The sequence below is a fragment of the Corapipo altera genome, unplaced genomic scaffold (assembly GCF_003945725.1).
Source record: "Corapipo altera isolate COAL_440 unplaced genomic scaffold, ASM394572v1 308, whole genome shotgun sequence".
Taxonomy (NCBI): Eukaryota; Metazoa; Chordata; class Aves; order Passeriformes; family Pipridae; genus Corapipo; species Corapipo altera.
This window is the reverse complement of record NW_020884925.1, coordinates 858,625-878,673: the sequence shown is the minus strand read 5'-3', so window position 1 is coordinate 878,673 and position 20,049 is coordinate 858,625. Positions and strand designations below refer to the sequence as shown.

The window sequence follows — 20,049 nt, the reverse complement described above, 5'->3', positions numbered from 1 at the left end:
GTCCCGGCGCCCCACCCTTGTGTCTCCCGGCGGGGCGGGCGGCGGAGGGATCCTCAGGAGGCGGTGCTGCGGCAGGCCGGGATCACCTTGACGGGGCGCGGGGGCGGCGCGCAGAGCGGCGGCGGCGCTTGGAGAGGCAGCAGCGGTTCGTGGCGCGGCTGAGCGGCGGCAGGTAACGGCGGCCTGAGGGGCGGCCGCGGTGGTACCGCCGTGGTACCGCCGTTATCCCCGTTAACCGCCGCCGGCAGAGGGGCCCCCTCAGGCGGCGGCTTGAGGGGAGGGGGCGCGCGCGCGCGCGCCCCATGGGACGGTTGGGGGCCGGAGGGGCGCGCGGGGGGCTCGCGGTGCCGAGCACGTGGCCTGCGGCCGCCCTGGCCGCGCGACCCTCCCGAGCATCCCCCGAGACCCCGCGGCGGGGAACGCCCGCTTCCAGCATCCCCCCTCGTGGACCCGCACCGGGAACCGCCCGCTCTGAGCACCCCCCCCCCCCCCCACGACCCCGCACCGGGAACCCCCCCGCACTTGGGAAACCTCGCTGCGAGCGTCCTCCCGCGACCCCACACCGGGCACCGCCCGCTCCGGGCACGGGGAGGCGCGGGGGGGGGTCGGTCCGTGGGGCCGGGGCCGCGCACGGGGGATGGCCGCGCGGTTACAGGGAGCGCGGGGCTGGGTGGCAGCTCCCGGCTGGGTCCTGCTGGCCGGGCTGTGCCCGAGGAGCCGCCAGAGGCTGAGTCAGAGGCAGCCGGGGCCGGTCCGGCCCCCCCCCCGCCCGCACTCACGTAAGAGCCGGCGGTTCCCTCGAGCGGCTCTGACTTTAAATCAGTGACCGGCTCGCTGCACTCGCCAGTGATGCTGTAGCCTCTTACCGCCCCCCCCTCTCCCCCCCGCCCCGCAAAGATAATTAATCTTCCGCCATAATTGTGCCTGCTTAAACGCGTCCAGTTGATTTGGACAGTCTCTTGAACTGTGAAAACTTCTGAAACGTGTTTAAACCCTCTGTGCGGGGCTACCAGGGCATGAATAGGGCTTTTGTCGGTGGACAATGGCAACCTCCCGAGTGTCTCCTCAGACTAAGAAAAGTAGAATGCAATCTCTGAAAACCTGCTTTGTCCTGATAAGGGAATTTAGTATCGTCGAGGCCCAGGTTAACAAAAAAATCAGTGTTTTACAGAGGTTTTTGTGATGCTAATGTGTTAACTTTCTTACTGCTGCTCATCATATTTTGCCTTGGCTCAAAGGTAGGATGACAAAGAGGTTTTTTGGTTACTTAGGCACCTCCTGGGACTTGTTGTACAACCAGGAGTGCTTAATTAAAAAAAAAAAAATCACTTCAAAGCGCATAATTTCATGCCCGATATCCCGTTTATAAAGCAGAATTTAGGCTAATTTAGAGGAGTTTGATGGCCCAGTGAGCCTGGCTGATGCCGGCGAGTTTCCAGCCCATCACCGGATTAAGCGAGAGGTTTTTGTGCCGAGGCAGGAAGCGCTGCTGGGAGCCACGTGCTTGAACCGGGGACTTGTGCCTGTGAAACCCTTCCGAGAAACTTCGCTTTCGGTAGATAACCACCCTGGGGAGTCTGCAGCAGCCTGCATTTTTTTGATTACCTACTCCTTTATCCACCAGAAACTGTAAATATTATTAAAACCTTCATTTCTTGCTGTTAGCCCCGCGTGATCCACCACCGGCCTTAATTCCCTTTGCACCCGCCAAGCTGATAATTGAATTTGGTGAGAACAAGACGTTTCCCAGGCCGGACGGAGCACGTGCTGCTCCTTTATCTCCCGTTGTTTTCCCAGGGGAAGATGGAGCCGCAGCATGTGGTGATGGATGGCACGTAGGGAATGGGGCTGCAGTACCGGGGCGCTGCCACGTGCAGCGACCTTCATCCTGGAGCGGGCCTGCAGCGCAGGGAGCTACACTTCCACCTGTTTAAATGTTAAAAAAAAGACCCAAAACTTCCTTTTATCATGTAAAGCAGGTTTTTACAGCTTGCCTGAAGGCAGCCAGGTGCTTTTTGCTGGGCTGAAAGGCTCCTTGTCCTCTGCAAGGTTAAGCCTGTAGGTGTGTCCTACAAATACCCTCGAGATAAGTCTTTCTCCTCACCAAACATCCGATGCTTGTCGCCTCCTCTCCTTATTTTTTTTTAGTTAAGCCTCCTCTATGCGTTTGCCTTGCGGGGAGGGCAGCTCTGCTGAGCCAGCAGCACACAGGGAAAGTGTTGCTGTCTCCCGGGCCTGACTTTCCTTTTCCATTGCCTGAAAGCTGGAGAGCAATCCCTTTTGTGGGGCTCTCCTCCCGTGGATCCCCAGCTTGCTCCCAGGGTAAGCTTTGGCCAGCCAGGAGCAGGTGGTGGCTTCTGGTTCCCATCCAGGCTTGCAGAAAAGGGGTGGTGTTTTGGGGTGGCCATTTTGTACTTACGTAACGTCGCGACACCCCCTGGTGCTGTGCTCCCTCCCTGAAGAGGGGATGCCAAGCAGCTGCATTTCTCTGCTGTTGAGTGCCTTTCGCCTCTGGAGTGAGCAAAGCTGATGTTTTCGTAATCTTTTTTTGGCAGTCTGAAGGCCTGCCTGGTTTCATAACCCTGGCCTAAGCACTAACTCAAACCATTTCTGCCTCTTGCTGGGGGCCCTGGGCACGAGCAGCGTCATTCTGCAGCATCAGAGAGGTTGTGTAAGTGAGGCTGAACTGTAAATCCAGAATCATCACCCCCCACCCAGGAGCACCCCACCCCCCTTCTCCCTGCAGTTCCTCCAGGCAGTGACACAGCTCTGCCGGTGTGGCCTGGGGACAGTCCCAGTCCCTGCTGGAGCTTCTACTTCCCGTTGTCACCGATAACAGACTTGGCCCTGGGTGGGGATTGCCGGGGTGGGGGTTGCTGCTCCCTCTTGTTTCTCCATCCCCAGGGGCACATCTGGAGGTGCTGTGATTTTAGGCTTTCTTGGCTGACCAGTGGGGTGAGCTGGCTGGAATTAGTCACCTGGCACTGCAAAACCAGTCCTGACCTCAAACGGCTCATTCTGGAATATTCAGGAGCTGGGGAGATACCAGACATCATTGGGACGCCCTGCCTGTAGCACAGGCAGCCCAAGTAATAACCTTGGGGATTTAATCATTATTCCTCAAGGAAGGAATTCAAATTTATTCAGTGCTGGAAGCATACAGGCTTTGTAGGGTATTGCTTACCCCCCTTCTGTGCTCAGCCCAGACTCAGAGCTCTGTTTTCAGGTGTCCTTGAAGTCCTTGCTCCTCTGATTTTAAAAAAAGCGGAGTGGTGGGAAATGCCAGACATTCCTGTTATAAATATAAGACTGGTCATTCCAGTAGAATTCAATTGCTGCTTTGTAAATGTGCGGTGATGGGAGGCCGGAGGGAGCACTAAGAAGTGAATTTTGCTGGTCGTGGGCCTGGCACTGGGGGCAGATGGGTGTTTGGGACACCTTTTGGCTCCTGCGTTTCTGCTCTCGCCCCTGGACAAGGTCATGATGTCTCCAGTTACCTTTTCTGAGCTCACTGAACTGCTGGAAAGTTATGAAGGAGATTCTGACTGGGAAGTGAACTTTTCCTTTCTCTTTATAAAAGCTTTAGAGGGCTTAAAGTTGTATTTGCAAATGACTTGAGTGAGTGGGGGATTTCCATGAGGCGGGGAGAGTTCACTTGGCTATTTTTACGAACTTCCAAGTCAGCTGCGGGTGCAGTTTCTGTGTCAGGATCCCGTTGTTCCCTATTCCAGTTTCTGTGTCAGGATCCCGTTGTTCCCTATTCCTCGTGTTCCCAGAAGCTGTGCAGACCTGCTCGCCTGTGCGTGGAGGTGATTTCCCAGCAAAGGCTTGTTGGTTTTGGCATCTAGAGAAGCCGGCGCTGCGCTGCAGGTGTCGGAGGATGCAGCAGCAAGTGTTAGAGTGCTGAAACAACAATGTTTCAGGGCTGACCAGAGGGTTTTCCTATAATAACGAGTCTTCCTTGGGCTTTTCATGTGGGCAGACCTTCGTGTAGTGACTCCAGTGAATCAGCAGCTTCTGGCAGGGCTGAGGGAAAAGAGGCTTTGCCAGGTCAAATTATGGTTTTGTGTGGCCCGGGCGCCCTGTGCCGCATGGCAGCGGCGATGGTGAGTCAGGGCTGGCTGCGGGAGGAGCAGGACGTGAGCTACGTGAGGAAGGGCTGCGGAGCAGGGGAGGAGCCGCTGCGGCATCGGCCGGCTCAGGGCAGGCCGGGAGGGCACGGCTGTCCTTCTGCTCAGCTCTGAGAGATTTTGGGCCCATTAGTGCCTCTGTCAGAGCTGAGCCTGCTGTGTGTGTGCCTCTCATATTGCTCCATGGGTTACTGGGGGGCTTTATCTGCCTGGGGTGGGTAGAACAAAAACCCTGCTCAGTCCCTGCTCTGTCCCAGCCTTCAGCTGAGCCACAACCCACATTTCTACAGGCACATCTTGTAGAAGGCAGCTCATGCCTGCTGTGAATATCCCCTGCATGCCTAGGGGATGGAGTTTGAAGTCAGACCAATATTTGAAGCGAAAATATGTGATCTGTCCATGCCAGTAGCCACCGCCTTGCATCCCTCCCTTACCAAGGCTTTTGGATTCTCACCTGGGCAGGTCTGAGAAACAAAGAGCTTTTAGTTGCTGCTTCTACCTGAGAACAAAATTACTCCAATTAGAAATGCCTGGGGGCACCAGCACTGCTGGGAAATGAGTGTCCTCCCATCCCAAATGGACAGTTAAGATTCAGCTCAGCTTCCTCTTGGGGTTATGGGCTGTTCCTGCTGTTGTGGGGATGCTCTAGTCCTGAGGAGCCAAGCAGCCTTAGTTCAGAGAGGTTTTTTAATCCAAATTTTGCAAAAATAACCAGTTTTAAACTTTATGTTGGTTTTCGGCTGCCCTGGGTGAGGAGGAGTGCAGGGGGCAGGGGAGACCTGCAGTGTCTTCAGTCGAAGAGGGGCTTTGAACGTTTTAAAGAAATCTTCAGTCTTTTACATGTTCTTTGCCAAGGTGTTGTGTTTAATCAACTCAAGTCTGCTTGCTTGTCCAGGCTTAGAGGCTGGGGTTTAGGCTTAGGCAGGCTTTGCCATGATTAGGTGCTCTGGGCAGAGGATTGCCCGTGTCCGGGCATGCCGCAGTCACGCCAGTGCCGAGCTGCCCCGGTCCCGGCTGGGATGGGAAGCGCAGTCGAGGCTTGTAGAGGAATGACTGGAGAGCTGGGAGGGAGGAGGCAGAACCTCTGCCTGCGCACTCAAGTGCTTGAATTTTGTTGCGTTGTGTAGCTCCAAGGGAAGACTGGCAATGAAGAGAAGCTATGAAGGGAACATCTGCATAGAAGGCAGGTGAGCTTTGCGTGGTCCATGTGGGGGATGACATGGAAATAGAAATGTGTCTTGCCTGTTAAGACTTTCAAGTAGGAACATAAAGTCTGACCCAGTAGCAGCTTTCTCGTTACCTCCATATTCATCACGTGGGTGTGTTGGTGTCTCTGCTTGCTGGGCAGGTCGGGTTGATTCCCAAACCTGGCACCGCCTTCTTCCCTTCCAGACACAGGAATCGAGCAACCATGTCGAAGCACCATGATGCAGGGACCGCTTTCATCCAGACTCAGCAGCTCCATGCTGCCATGGCAGACACCTTCCTGGAGCACATGTGCCGCCTGGACATCGACTCGGAGCCCACCATTGCCAGGAACACTGGCATCATCTGCACCATTGGTAGGTGATTCCTGGATAGGGGAGAATTGCAGCAAGAACCCAAACCTGTTAGGGAAATTGTGAGCAGGATCTGGCTTTCATCCCTTGCCAGGGCTGAACTTGAGTGGTGAAGGAACACAACTTTCCCATGTTTGCCTAACCCGTGGTACTGCTGGGAGTGATTCCAGTACCCAGGGAAATGGGAATTGCTTGGGTTCTGTGGGCAAGTTAAAACAACCTTTGCTGCTGCAGTGCTGAGCAAGCCTCTATCCAGTTACCTTTTCTCTTCCACATGAAACAGCTTGGTGTGTGTGGGTTACCTCATTATTTTTACAAAGTTAACGTTCAAACTGTTTCTTCCTCCTAGGCCCAGCCTCCCGCTCTGTGGACAAGCTGAAGGAAATGATTAAATCTGGAATGAATGTTGCCCGCCTCAACTTCTCTCACGGCACCCATGAGGTAAGGGTGGGGTCTGAGCTCATACAGCCCTGGCTGGGCCGCATGTGTGTCTCCTGCCCCTGTCCCTTATGGAAGAGGGAAATCCAGCTTTATCCAGACCAGCCTTGGTATGGGAAGGCAAAATAGCTCTGCTTTTAGGGAAAGCACACTGTACATACCGAGCCTGCCTAATTGCTGATAACATTCAGGTGTGTTTTCTGAGCCATTTTGAAAGCAGTTCAGGTTGGTTCCACGCCCTTCCCTGCACCAGGAAGCCAGGGATTTGGCACTGTGTGCCAGCTGCTTGCCGTGAAATACTTCAGTTCTTCCTCACATGCTGCTGTTCACTGCACAAAGAAGCAGCAGAAGCCGAAAATACCTGCCCCTGTTTTGCTGCTGCTGTTTTGCACCTCAGCAGGAGGTCACACTATCAGTTCATCTCACTTCTTGTTTCATTGCTGGGGGTTTTGCAAGCAGGTCATTAGTGAATAACCCTGTCTCAAAAGGGATCTGTTAGTGATTTGATGTAATTACTGTGCCCGGTGGGAAGAATGGACTACTGAGTTTTCTGGCTCACCAGCTGCCCTCAGGAGGGTCCTGGGATGTGGCATGGTGAGCTTAGAAAAGTAAGGTCAAAAGAAACCAACATTCTCCATGATAGACAAGCCCTTACTGCTATAAATAGCTGAGGTCCTTAGTGATACTGGGAGAGTTGAAGATTCCATTCCAGGTTGCCTTTCTGCTGAGTTTTTTTTTTTTAACTCTGACTCCTTTCCAGCTCTCAAAATGTCACCCGGTAGCAGCTGTAGGTGGCTTTACTTACTGACCCGTAAGTCTCATAGTGTGTAACAGCTTGGCCTCTCACCCTCACTGGCCTTTAAAGGGCATAAGGCAGTGTCAGAATTGGCACTTAACTGGGGGCAACTGTCAGACCTTGACTAAACACCCTGGGATAGCATCTGTGCAGGGCCTGCAGTTGGGAAATCTGCTTGGAGAAAGTGTGGAGCAACTCTGCCTCCTGGTAGTCAAATCCTGCAGCTGGGTGGCTCTTGGGGCAGGTGACGCATCAGGGAGTTGGTGGCCAGGCTGAAACTGGGAATTTTCACACCGTTACTGCCCAGCAGAGTGGCTACTGTGGTCTGTGAGCTTGTTGGCTGAGGTTGAGGACAGGGAGTGTGGCTTTGGGTGAGGTTTAATTGCACATTTCAAACAGATGGGGTTGGGTTACTGCAGGCTCTGGTCCAGCTGTCATCTCTTGTGGAGTGGGACCATCAGCTGTAGCCAGTCCTACGTTTGTGTCCCCTCATGGTTTCTCAAAAGCTGCAGTTTCCAGTGAAACCCCACAGAGTTTTTGTCTGTCACAAGTGCTTCAGTTCTGGTGTCCACCCCAAAGTATTTACTGGGGATTCGACTTTGGCAGAGGTGCTTTGGCACCTGCCTGCCACCCTTTTAAATAGAGTAAAAATGGCTTTTACTTCCAGCTCTACCTGCATTCCCGTTCTGCATATATAACTCTTCAGGAAGTCTGGCTCAGTCAGTCCTTGATATCAAACTAAAATGGAAAAATCCCAGATGCCTGGGATCAGAGATAAGTTTAATGGGACCATTCAGGCATGGTTTCTGGTTTCTGTGCTGCATCCCAGGCTGCGGTGCCTGGAAGGGTCAGGGCCGTCTCAGTCCCAGCTCACACACTCAGTCAATAAACTTAATCATTTTCCTGTCCTGAGCAGTTATCAGGTGTTGGTTATCTCTGGCCAAGAGAACTTTAGCGCGGCTTTTTCCAGCCTCACCTTCCTGGCACTGGATTGTTGCCCCTGAGATACTCAGGTTGGTGTGCAGGGCTCATGTTGAGGGCATGAGTGTCACGAGGCAGACGGATGTTCCGGGTGAAGTCAGATCAAAGGGAGCCAGGTGTTCTAGGCGAGTCAGGTCAAACTCTGTCACTATGGGTACAGAGAGGGGAAAGGGTATTTCTTATCTACAACAGTCTGTCAAGTGTTACACAACTCTTCTAGTTGTAAATAGTTCAGGTTATCTCTTAATGTTGTTTGAACAAGTAAAGTGAACTGATCTGCTGGCCATTCAAAGCACATTTGAGGTATTAGGATGTGATTTTTCCCAGGAAACTGTCCCGAAAACTGGCAGCATTAGCAAAATGCTCTCATACCATGTGGAGGTTTGGAAGCCAGGTTTGTGGTGCTGCAGCATTGAACTCCTGCTGTGATTGCTTTGGCTTCTGAAATAAAATGTAAATATATACATGAATAACATCCCCTTTGCAAATCCTTTATCACTTGGGGAAATTTCAGCCAAAGAGATAATGGAAGGCTTGTCCACCTTGGGACTGATTGTGGGTGAGGCTAGAAGTGTGTGTGGGAATTGGTAATGAAGGGAGTGGGGAATAGCATCTTCCCTTGGGTGCCCTGAATGGGGGAGGAGCACAGGCACATGTGAGAGTGGCTTAGCTGTGACGTTCTTCTGCCATCCAGGTGTCTTTCCATGCACACAGTTATCCATCTGATGATGTTCTCCTGTGTTGAATAGGCAGATGTTCAGCAAAACTTTTGGAAATGTCGCTCCTAAAGGCCTGTTGGTTGATAAACCACCTTCAATTGGCCAGCATGTCTCCTGATGGAAAATCACTTCAGCCGGGCCTCTGGGCTTCTCCTTGAGTTGTCCTTCTGGAATTAGGACTGAGGGCACAGCCAGATAATTTCCAGACTCCACCTTCATGACAGGAAGGCCTTATCCTTACACTCTGGTTTTCTGGAGGCTTAGTCTGGATTAAATTTTAAAGGTAGAACTGAAACTGAGCATCCTGTGAAAGCAATGCTCTCAGCTTGGGCAGTGTCTCAGAATCTTTTCCGTAAGCAGTGGAGTAGAAATGGTCTGAACATTCCCATCTCTCTTTCCTTGCCAGTATCATGAGGGCACAATCAAGAACGTGCGAGAAGCCACAGAGAGCTTTGCCTCTGATCCCATCACCTACAGACCTGTGGCTATTGCACTGGACACCAAGGGACCTGAAATCCGAACTGGACTCATTAAGGGAGTAAGTTGCTCGTTTTTTATCCCACTCTTTTCACCTCATGAGACTAGTTCTGCTAAGCTTGTGGCCTTTTCCAAACAAAAAATATCCTAGGAAACGAGGTAACACAACACCTACCAAAAGTTTGGATGAACTGCTGCAGGCTGGGAGGTAGTTGTGTGCTGGTTTTTCCTGGTTTTGCTGACACACATTTTGACACCCAGAGTGGCACAGCAGAAGTGGAGCTGAAGAGGGGCTCACCACTCAAAGTGACCCTGGACGATGCCTTCATGGAGAAGTGCGACGAGAACACACTGTGGCTGGACTACAAGAATCTCACCAAGGTCGTAGATGTTGGCAGCAAAATCTACGTGGATGACGGTCTGATTTCCTTGCTGGTTAAGGAGAAAGGTGGGTAACAGCCATTCCAGTTATGCCTGCTTGTTTTTTTCTTGGAACATGTTTGTGCTTTCCCCCCAGTAACTGCTTTTTAGCTTGCAGTTGTGTATTAAGGAAAGGAGGACATGGTTCTTGATGCTGTAGTGAGACTTAAAACCAAACTTTCTCTACTTTAAGTTTAGGAATTTTCCAAAAACTAACTTTATCTGGGTTTCCCTGGGCTGGCTTCTAAAACCTCTCTTCAAAGGGGGACATGTTGTAGGGCCATACCACAGCTCATGATCAAAGCCTGTTCAGCCAAGCTAATTCATGCTTTTAATGCAGGATTTAACTAGTTCTACAGGACAGACCCTGAGTTTTGTGGTTAGAGACAGAACCTGCTTTAAGTGGGAATTTAGAGGCAAGGGTAGTTCCATGATATTCCCTTTATAGTGCTCCCTAAAGTGCTGGAGCCTCTAATCCCTGAGCATGTATGGACACTGGGGTAAGGCTTTTGAGCTGCTCAGTTTGGTGTAACAGGGCTCCTGTGTGCAGAGCTGCAACCTGGGAGCCTTTTGAGGGGGAAGACATTGCTAATCTCTTGCAAAAAACAATTGACATCTTCTCCAAGAACACGTAGAAGTTGTTTTAAACCAATGTGTTGCGTTCCCAAGGGTGGGTTGGGAGCTCGTGTGGTACACAAATGCTCTGAAGGGACATGCTGTTCTTTATTATCTTGTGTGTTGCTGTTGGAACTGCTGTTCCCAGGCAGGGGAGGTGGGAGCCAGTAGTGGGAGCTTCCTGGCAAGCACTGACTGTGGGAACACGTGTTTCAGGCAAGGACTATGTCATGACTGAGGTCGAGAACGGCGGGATGCTCGGCAGCAAGAAGGGCGTGAACCTGCCCGGTGCTGCCGTCGACCTGCCCGCCGTCTCTGAAAAGGACATTCAGGACCTCAAATTCGGCGTGGAGCAGAACGTGGATATGGTGTTTGCTTCCTTCATCCGCAAAGCCTCCGATGTCCACGCTGTCAGGAAGGTGCTGGGGGAGAAGGGAAAGAACATCAAGATCATCAGCAAGATCGAGAACCACGAGGGTGTGCGCAGGTGAGCTTTGGGCAGGGGGCACTTCAGGTTTGTCAGACTGAAATAAATCAACTCACTCTCCCTTCCTGTAGCTTTAGACAGCTTTGTGTAGCACTGAACATGTGCTGTGCCTTGGTCTTGGCTTTCTTCCTCCTTCCTTGGAGTTGCAGGAACACAAACAGGCCCTGGAAAGGCCGTGTGCTGACGGCGCTCTAGATCGATGCTCCCTTCCAGAAGAGGAGGACAGAGCAGATGGAAGGGTGCTTTGCAGAACAAATGGGATAACACAGCTCTTGTCTCACTGTCAGGTTCGATGAGATCATGGAGGCCAGCGATGGCATTATGGTGGCCCGCGGTGACCTGGGAATCGAGATCCCGGCTGAAAAAGTCTTCCTCGCCCAGAAGATGATGATTGGACGCTGCAACAGGGCTGGCAAACCCATCATCTGTGCCACTCAGGTACTGGAAATACACCATTGGCTCCTCATGGCCGGAATCTGACCAGGAGGGAACATTGGGAGCTGCCATGGCTTGGTGGCGTTGATTAGACAGTGAGATGCCAAGAGCGAAGGTTTTGCTCATAACTGAGGAGTTCATGTTGAGGCACTTCTGTGTTTGGGAACCTTCCCAGTAAGGTTACAGGACCTCTTGGGTGCCTGCTGAAGGTTTTACACCTCAACACATCATGAGATAATGAGCCTTTTGGGGCTGACTGATCATATTCTGGGGAAAACTGGCACAATTTGCCTTGGCATCTTGTGACAGCACATCTGTGCCTGATAGGGAAGACTTGCCCAGGCTTCCAGGTATCTTAGAAGATGCACCCACACTGCAGCATCAGAAGGAACTGAAAGATCCATCTCCTTATTCTGGGAGTAGTAGGGATCACATGCACAGTCCTCAGGCACTGAGAGCTGGTTTCCTGCTGTGCTTGCTCTGCACACAGGCTGTGGAAGCAAACACTGTCCCTGGACAGTAGCCATCAGACAAAATTCTGGATGTACAGTGGCATATGCTCCTTCTTCTGCCTGTATTGTTACTGAAATGCAGCTGGAATGCTGCCTCAGGCAGTGCCCCATGGGACATGAATGGTGTTTGCACAGTGGTGAGATCCAGCTAGGGAAAGCTGAGGAAGACAGGAGAGCTGGACAGGCTTGGATGTGTGGAGAAGGGTTAGGAAGAGCTAACCTCATGGAAAGCTGTCCTGTTTTTCACTCTCTTGAGAGTGGATGCTTAGGAAGCTTGTGGGGTTGGCTGTTCTGACTTTATATCCTGTGCATAATATCTAAAACATTTGAAATACTGTGCTGGATGAAGGTGACTTTATTGGGTCAGACCTTGCTCTTTCTGATTTCTAGATGTAAAAAGCCCAAATTTGGGAATGTATGACTGGATCTGAGCTTCCAAAAATACGTGTAATGCCACACTCTGCTCTAAAGAGCTTTGGGTTCCTTGGACCAAGCCTTATGCTGGAAAGTTTAATTAAAAAGTTGGAATGTTGTGTCTGGGATGTTCTGTGTGTTAAGTTTCCTTGGAAATGGAATAAATGTGTAGGGTACAAAACTAAATGGGTTGTTTTCCTTGCTAGCAGATGCTTAAATTGAGAGCTGATTTAGGGACCAGGCGCCTCTCTGTTCCATACCCACAGAGAACACTTCTCCCAGAGTTCTTAGGCTGCATCCCGCTTTCTGCCCACCCTATCAAGAGCGTTGAAGTGCACTAATGAAAAAGCAGCTGCTTCCTTTGGCAGCATCCCGACCTCTCTGGGTTGCTCTCTTCCAGATGTTGGAGAGCATGATCAAGAAGCCGCGGCCGACGCGCGCCGAGGGCAGCGACGTGGCCAACGCGGTGCTGGACGGCGCAGACTGCATCATGCTGTCCGGGGAGACAGCCAAGGGTGACTACCCTCTGGAGGCTGTGCGCATGCAGCACTTGGTGAGTGCTGCCCTGCCCTGCCCTGGGCCGGGCACACGGGGACCAAAATGTGCCCAGCCGTCCAAAATTGGCATTTCTTTGCTCACACTCTACTTTGGGTGGGTTTTTATTGGCCAAATATGGTCCTGAGGGCCTGGCACCTCGGTTTTTGTGCTCCAAACTGTTGTCAGGCAGAGTTGAGAGCTGCTCTGACATATGAAACTTCCCATTTCTTTTTGCTTAGGACAGGGTAAAGGGGGTTTTGCCATTACCTTGATAGAAGTTTTGTCCACTGTCCTATTGCAGTGGCATATTAATGCCTTAAACTTCTACAAGGTCAAGGAGCTGCTTAAGCAGTTTATCTGTAGATAATGAAAGGTTTTGGCTGACTGCAGTGTGGGAGGGGGTGGGGGAGGCTCCTGAGGCTGGTTTACAGCACTGCTGCATTCAGCACCTGGTGTGTGCTCGTGTTGGGGGGGTTTGTTGCATGAGTACTGACAGCACCATATTTTTACATGCCTGAACTGCCAGAAACCTCTGCTCTGCTTCAAGTTTCAGCTGATAAAAGCCTGATGTCAAGTACCTACAAGTGTTGCTGCTCCCCAGTTAGCAGTGCTGTGAATCACAACAGTGATAACTCTCACCAGTTCTAACTCTCACCAGTTTTATTTGCAGTTCAGATTTTATAGATTAATCAACTCAGCCAGTGTTGGTTTGCAGTGTGTTACCTAAATAAGTTTTATCTCAATATGGAGTGGTGTTTTTTGCACGAGGCAAATGCAAAATATGACTTGATGATGACTGGGCAGTGACTGCTCCTTTCCAGGCCAAATGCTAACAGTGCATCTAAAAGCTTCTCCCTCATTTTCCACCCCTTAAATCTAAAGGGTTGACTTCCTACCAAGAGTTGGGAACTTGCTGCAGCAAACCTTACACCTGGGTTTCCATCCTGGCATTAATTCCTTGACCTGGGCAGGTTGTGTTGTATCTGTAGCCTGAGTTCAGGACCTGTTGCACCTGCTTCCCTCTTCCTGCAGACCTGGCGATAGTGCTGTTCATTCCACCAGGCCCCCGGGGAAACACTGAAAGCTTTAACCCTCAGTGCACAAATTGAAACACAGATTCCCTTTGTTGAATGTAAGATGTTCCAGGCAGCAAGGTGCCAACTCTGATGGTAGGAGCACGTCCCAGAACAGCCAGGATCTTTCCTCTGAGCTGTTTCCCTTGGTGTTAGTCGAACCCAGCAATAATGCCCTGAGTAACCACAGCCTGGAGACCTGCAGCATGGCCAGAGCAGGGGGTGTTTCCACCTAAGTGGTAAGCTTCCAAATACTGGGCAGGCTGATTCCTGCTAATGGGAGTGGGCTTCCTTCCCACACTGGTCTTCAAACACCACCCTGTCCATGCTGTTTGAGGGGACCAGGGTTTAAACAGCCACTCCATTTCCCTTTTTCCCACCTTCCCTGGTATTTCCAACCGTGCACCAACCCTGTATAGCTGTTCCTGCATGAGCAGATCCAGCTTTGGGGTGGAGTTAAGGATTGCTGTCCCTCTGCAGCCATGCCAAAGCAGACGTGTATTCCCAAGTTCCATTATACCGGGGGAATGCAGGCTTCCTGCTAAGCTTGGGTTTGCCCTGTGTGCTACACAGAGCTGCTGCCTTTGTACCAGGACTGAAGATAAACTGCCTGGCTCCCAGCTCCTGCATTTGGAGTGAATGTTTTGAGGCAAATACTCCCATTTTATCTAAAGCCAGCAGTAAAAAACGGCTTGAGGACAAGTTGGCACCAGCCTGCTATTCTGGCCTGCCCCATGTGTCCTGTTATTTTTAGACATAAGATACTTAACTACTTTGGCTTAAACTGATAGCTGTGGAAGGGATAATTCCCAGCATCATATAAAATAAATCATCAACACTGGAGTAGGAAAATTCTTGACTTCTTAAACTCCAAAGCTTTCACTATAATGACACATTGATCTCTAATTAAACAGGAACTTGTGCTTTGTGTAGTGGCTGCTCCCTTTCTGAAATAACTGGATGAAATCGTCCTTGAACGTGGTCAACCTTTGCACGCTTTTCTAGTCTCTGCAAGCCTTCTTTATCGGGTTGTCAGGGGCTAATGCAGCCTCCTGAGATGGGAGTTGTCTTCCGTGTGAGTGAACCTGTTGCCAATGCTCAGCAGGAACAGAAAGTCCTTAGTTGTGCCTGTGTCCCTCTCATCTGTCACGTCTGGCACTGTACAGACTCCTCAACATCCACATTGTGGCAACCCCATAAGGAAGACTTGTTCCTGTTTATTTCCTTATTACTGGAAGGGAAATTGATATCCTACTTGGAGGTGAAACTTTATTGGCTCTCAAGTTAAACTAAACTTCTATTGATTCTCAGCTTAAACTAAATCTAACAAAGCTGAGAAGGACCAGTGTCCCACCTTGAGGACTCATGTTAAAAGTTCATTATTTTTACGTTGGCTCCATGAAGACTGTTACAGCAGAGCTCTGTGGTGTTAGGAGAGTATGAAAGGAACCCACAGAGATTCTTGAGGAATAGCAGGCAGGACTGTGGGCAGGCTGGTAGGTGGCACAAGAGTCTCTCAAGGGAGTCATAAGCAGCTGTAACAAAGTAAGTTCTGACTCTGAGCTGGCTTGCTCTGTTTCTTGAAAAGCAGTCTGCGTTTACCTGCTCTGACAGGACTCCAAAATGCAATGAATAGCCACCTTTGGAATACCTGCCTGGTGACCGGGGCCTGCCAGTCACACTGTGTGCTGGACGTTAGTCTGGGTTGCATTCAGCAAACTCACAACCTGAGAGCCAAAAAGTTTCACAGCTTGATCCTAATACCCTCTTGCATGCATTACTGTGATGATTGGGCAAATTAACGTGATCTCATGTTCCTCTGGTATATCTTTCCTTCTCTTCTTTCCTGTTCTCCTCCTTCCCTCCCCTGGGGGCTGCAGATCGCTCGGGAGGCCGAGGCCGCAATGTTTCATCGTCAGCTCTTCGAGGAGATTTTACGGCTCAGTGTTAACACCAGGGACCCTGCCGATGCCATGGCAGCGGGCGCGGTGGAGGCCTCTTTTAAGTGCTTAGCTGCAGCTCTGATAGTCCTGACCGAGTCCGGCAGGTAGGGCTCGGAGAGGGGCTCAGGGCCAGCCCTTTCCATGGCAAAAACACGCTGCGTTCTAACACTGCAGGAATTCAGCCCGTGCTGGCCTTGCGTAACTGCTGTGGGCTGAGCTGACTTGTGCCAGGGAGGGACCCCAGCAGGCAGGAGCAGAGCAAGAGTGCCTGGCAGTTGGCATGAGTGTCACCTGAGTGTGGGCACGGCAGGGCGAGGTGCCACCATTTGGAAAAGAACACCTGGGAAATCAAATGGTTCCTCTCCAGGGATGTGGTGTTGGGGTGGCTGAGTGCCATGGCATCACCCCAGCGTGTTGAGCTCAATCTGGGCTCACCGTGTGGTGACGGTGTTGCTGTGCCACGTTGTGACAGAGCACCTCGCCCTCCCTGTGCTGCCCGAGTGGTGCTGTGAGTGTTGTCATCCCGAATGCGTGTTGCTCTTATAGATTGCCCGGGAGGCCGAAGCCGCCATCTTTCACAGGCAGTTGTTTGAGGAACTGCGCCGTCTGACCCCCCTCAACTGCGACCCCTCCGAGGCCGCTGCTGTTGGCGCTGTGGAAGCGTCCTTCAAGTGCTGCAGCGGGGCCATTATTGTCCTCACCAAGTCTGGAAGGTAGGAGGGGACAGGTTCCCCCAGGTCAAGCCAACTACGTGACAGGGTGGGGGAAGGAGGATCCCAAGAACACGACCCTGAGAGAGAGGTGGAACCTGGTTCTGGCAGTGACTGGGAGCCCAGGCCTGCCTGCAGTGCTGGTCCCTCGGAGATGGACTCAATCCGTGTGCTGCGGGTTCCTCAGCCTGTCTCTGCCAGCGTGGCACCAGCTCAGAGTCCAGCTTCCTCTTGCTGCTGTGAGTGGCAGCTCTGCCAGTGGCGCTGGCTGGAAGAGCCAAGGGAAAATAAGTGTTGCAGCTCCAATTCAAACTTCTTGGCAAGAAACCGTCGATGTAACAGTGAGGCAGAAGTTCAGTGGATGCAGAATCTACTTTTTTTTTTTTTTTTAATAATTCAAGGCCTTGGCCTTTCATAGTATCCATATTATTGGTCCCTTGCTGAACTTTGCAGGCATCAGCCCTGCTTGCCTGAGCCCAAGGAGCAAAGAGGTACTGTGTAGCATAGGGTTGTTAGGGAAAGGGAAAGCTTTGGAAATTTCCTCTTCCAGGCTTCCTTGTGCCTGCCTGTGAATAATCTCTGCACAGGCAAGTGTCTTGCAGGGACCCAGGTGAGCTCAGTGGCTGCAGGTGAGAGACATGCTGGAGTGATGTAGTTTGGGATTTCTGTCCAGCAATGGTGACAGCTGCCCAACAGAGACCTGTTCTTCCAGTTGTGGGAAGGCAGCTGGAGCCTCATGGATCAGCTCTTCCATCTAGAGGAATCAGGCTGTCCCTCCCAGTGCACATCTGACCATAAGTCTCAGGCTGCTTTCTGGAAGAAAATCAGGATTTCTCGCCCTGGATTCGCACCAAAGCAGTAGAGCAGCAGCAGAGGTGTGGTTGTGTGTGCTGGGCATAATCTACCTGAAGACCTGGACCATCAGTAAATCCTTCACCTAAATTTACAGCTTAAAATGATTTGGAGCAGCCACTTTGTGCAGAGGTGAGGGAACCATAAGTGTCAAGTTCTGGTTACCCTCATGCTTCTAAGGTATCTTTGTCCAGGGTTCTAGCCTTACACTTGACCTTTTTAAAGAGATTTTGAACTCTGACCTTTGAATATTTTTAGCCGTGGATCCAGTTAACCCTTTGAGTACATGGATCTCCTGGAGCTCCTGGGAGGCAACTTGGACAGCGTGGGAAGGATTGTCTGAGAGCTGGCATGTGTGGTTGGGTGCTTGGAGCTGCTGCTACCTGCTTTGAGCAGCAAACTGTGTGGCTGAGCTTGGCTCCACTAAACAAGGCTGCAGAAGCAAGTGGAGATGCTGGCATGGCCCTTGGAAAGATGGAGCTGTAGATGCTGTGGCCCTACAGTTTGAATCTCTCTCTGTTTGCAGATGTGTCCAGGGAAAGGGAAGCTGTAGTCCCCACCCAGGGTGTGCTGCTGCTATTTTAAGGCCTCTGTGCCCAACTTCCCAGTATAAATTTTGGGCTCTGTTGCATTTGCTTCCTATTGGGTGCAGGAGCAGAGCTGTGTGTGGAGCAACCAGCCTGTTTGCTGCTTCAGCAGGTGGCTGGGAGGCAGATTGGCTTCCTCCTTGGCACGCTTTGGGGAGCGCTGCTGGCACCAGCTCTTTCCATCCCAGAAACTGGGAGCTCCTCAAAACAGAGGGAACTTGCAGGGACCCCAGTTGAGATGCCAAGGCCTGCTTGGAGAGGCTGGAATAAATGGCACCTCGCCAGTTTAACATAGCAACACAGACAAGGAAAGGCTTGTTTGGGGACCAAAACACCCCAGTGGCACTTGCTGAACTGGGAGGCGAGGTGGTGTCCGCCCAGTTGCCTAACTGGGAATTCAGCCGTGTCAAGCTGGTGGGTGAGTGGCTCTTGGCTGGCATCTCCTCGTGGAGATGGTCACCAGGGTGGCCATCCCTCGTGTCCCTGCAGGGGTTCTGGGGAGCATTTGTGGGTTGCTTGTGCTCCCACTGGCCATACACAGTGTCCTCTCTGTCCCCTCTGGCGGCAGTGCCGGCACGTGAGGCTCCACCGGGTGTGTTCTCCCCGCAGGTCGGCACACCTGGTGTCGCGGTACCGCCCGCGCGCCCCCATCATCGCCATCACCCGCAACGAGCAGACGGCCCGCCAGGCCCACCTGTACCGCGGCATCTTCCCCGTGCTCTGCAAGGACCCCGCCCAGGACGCCTGGGCTGAGGACGTGGATCTGCGTGTCACCCTGGGAATGAACGTTGGTGAGTGACGGGGGGCCCTGAGCCCCCGGGTGGGGCTTTGGGGTGAACGTGGGCACTGGTGACAGGGAGAGGAACTGGCTGCCTGTGTGGTAACCGGATCCCATTGGGAAACCCTTGGTAGTTGCATGGGCTCAGCAGCATCCGATTGGGAAATGGGGCAGTGGGTTTGTCACAGCTGCCTTAGAAGGGGTTTCTGCAGAAGATCGGGTTGGTTTTAAGGTGGTGAGTGATGGAATTGTGACACTCATTGCTCTGAGAGACGGGGGAAACCTGGAGCAGGGTGACTGTTCTTCAGCCCCTCCAAATCCTACGTTGAGGAATTCCAGGCTCTGTGTTGGCAGAGAACCCCAAAGCAGATGGGTGGACAGCAGGAAGTGGGGGGATGTCTTGATACCCACCAGGAGCCACGACTGCCAGGGGGCAGGCAGGTTTGGTGGCTCAGGGAGCTGGTGACAAGTGGGTGAGGGGCAGGGTGGACCTGGGCTCTGACCCCTGTCTCTTCTCTCCCAGGCAAAGCCCGTGGGTTCTTCAAGAGCGGCGACCTGGTCATTGTGCTGACGGGCTGGCGCCCCGGCTCCGGCTACACCAACACCATGCGTGTGGTGCCCGTTCCCTGAGCACCAGACTCAGCCTTCCCTTCCCCTGCCCACCTCCCTTCCCACCTTCCCTCCCCCTCCCCCCTTGCATTAGACCAGCCATCGCTTGCGCTGTTCTCCTTGTCCCTAGAGTGGATGTAGGTTGCTAAACACCACCCAGTGCAGCAGCAGCAGGGGCAAGAGACCTTAAATCACTAAAAGAAATATACTTGAAGTGTTTAGTTTTTTAAAAAACCTCTCCCCCGTAGTGAAGTCCTGCCTTGATGTGTGTTGGAGTCGGTGTAGGAGGTTCCTGGTGACTGTCCTCAGGGTGTAAAACGTCCTTTTCCCGGCCCTGCTTTGGGGGGTTGGGGAAGGAGAGAGGCGATGTGTGGTCAATGGTTCCGCCGGACCCCTCGCTCGAGGCAAGCTGCTACTCACCCCTTCTCATGGGGCCACACACCTCCCCAGGCCCAGTCCAAAGTGAATCCAGCCCCCTCTCCGGTTATTTTGGGCAGGGGGGCAGGAGGAGGGTGTTGGCTCCGTGCACGAGCTTCCCGTGCTCCCGTACAGCGTTGTCTCCTGTGTTAGTCGTGTCCCCCCACCATCCCAGAGCCCCTTCCCCCCTCACCCAGCACTCTGACGGGCCTTGGGGTGGGAGAGCACAACTGTCCATCAATAAAGAGAAGCTGAAGCACCTGCTGGGCTGATCTCCTCATTGGGGGGGGGTCTGCAGGGGTTGAGGGCTCTGGTGCAAGGGTCTGAGAGATCTGGAGCAGTTGGGGGGTCCAGGGGAGGAGTCTGTTCGGGTTTAGGGGGTCTGCGGGGGTTGGGGGTAACAAGGGAGGGGTCATCTGCAGGGGTTGGGAAGCCCAAGGGAGTGGTCTAAGGGAAATGAGGGGGATCGAGTCTCGAAGGGGTTGGGGGGGCCTACGGGGTCCTGGCCTCGGACGCGAGTGAGCCGGGGGCGGCCATGGAGCCCGGCTGTGCCAGCCGCG

General features: G+C 52.5%; 1 protein-coding gene across 4 annotated transcripts; it reads left to right on the top strand.

The window, feature by feature from the left end:
- Window positions 1-39: 39 nt before the first annotated feature.
- Window positions 40-19,750, top strand: PKM (pyruvate kinase M1/2). 4 transcript variants are annotated; one of them, XM_027657780.1, is made up of 11 exons: window positions 40-172; window positions 5,523-5,692; window positions 6,039-6,130; window positions 9,030-9,161; window positions 9,362-9,548; window positions 10,352-10,622; window positions 10,910-11,060; window positions 12,384-12,536; window positions 15,474-15,640; window positions 18,295-18,476; window positions 18,987-19,750. In XM_027657780.1, exons 2-11 carry the CDS (start codon window positions 5,542-5,544, stop codon window positions 19,091-19,093), a joined length of 1,593 nt encoding a protein of 530 aa, XP_027513581.1. In that variant the 5' UTR covers window positions 40-172; window positions 5,523-5,541; the 3' UTR covers window positions 19,094-19,750. The 4 variants fall into 4 exon arrangements, with proteins under 4 accessions (XP_027513581.1, XP_027513583.1, XP_027513580.1 ...); XM_027657782.1 differs by having other exon boundaries at window positions 65-182; window positions 5,520-5,692; XM_027657779.1 differs by lacking the exons at window positions 40-172; window positions 15,474-15,640 and adding exons at window positions 5,263-5,317; window positions 16,083-16,249.
- The last annotated feature ends 299 nt before the right edge of the window (window positions 19,751-20,049 follow it).

What these genes read in the sequence shown, in the direction of transcription:
- PKM (XM_027657779.1), top strand. Translation starts at nt 5,277, where the DNA reads ATGAAGAGAAGCTATGAAGGGAACATCTGCATAGAAGGCAG. An exon ending in CTTGCTGGTTAAGGAGAAAG is followed by an intron (nt 9,549 to 10,351) that starts GTGGGTAACAGC and finishes CACGTGTTTCAG; the next exon opens with GCAAGGACTATGTCATGACT. An exon ending in GTCCTCACCAAGTCTGGAAG is followed by an intron (nt 16,250 to 18,294) that starts GTAGGAGGGGAC and finishes TTCTCCCCGCAG; the next exon opens with GTCGGCACACCTGGTGTCGC.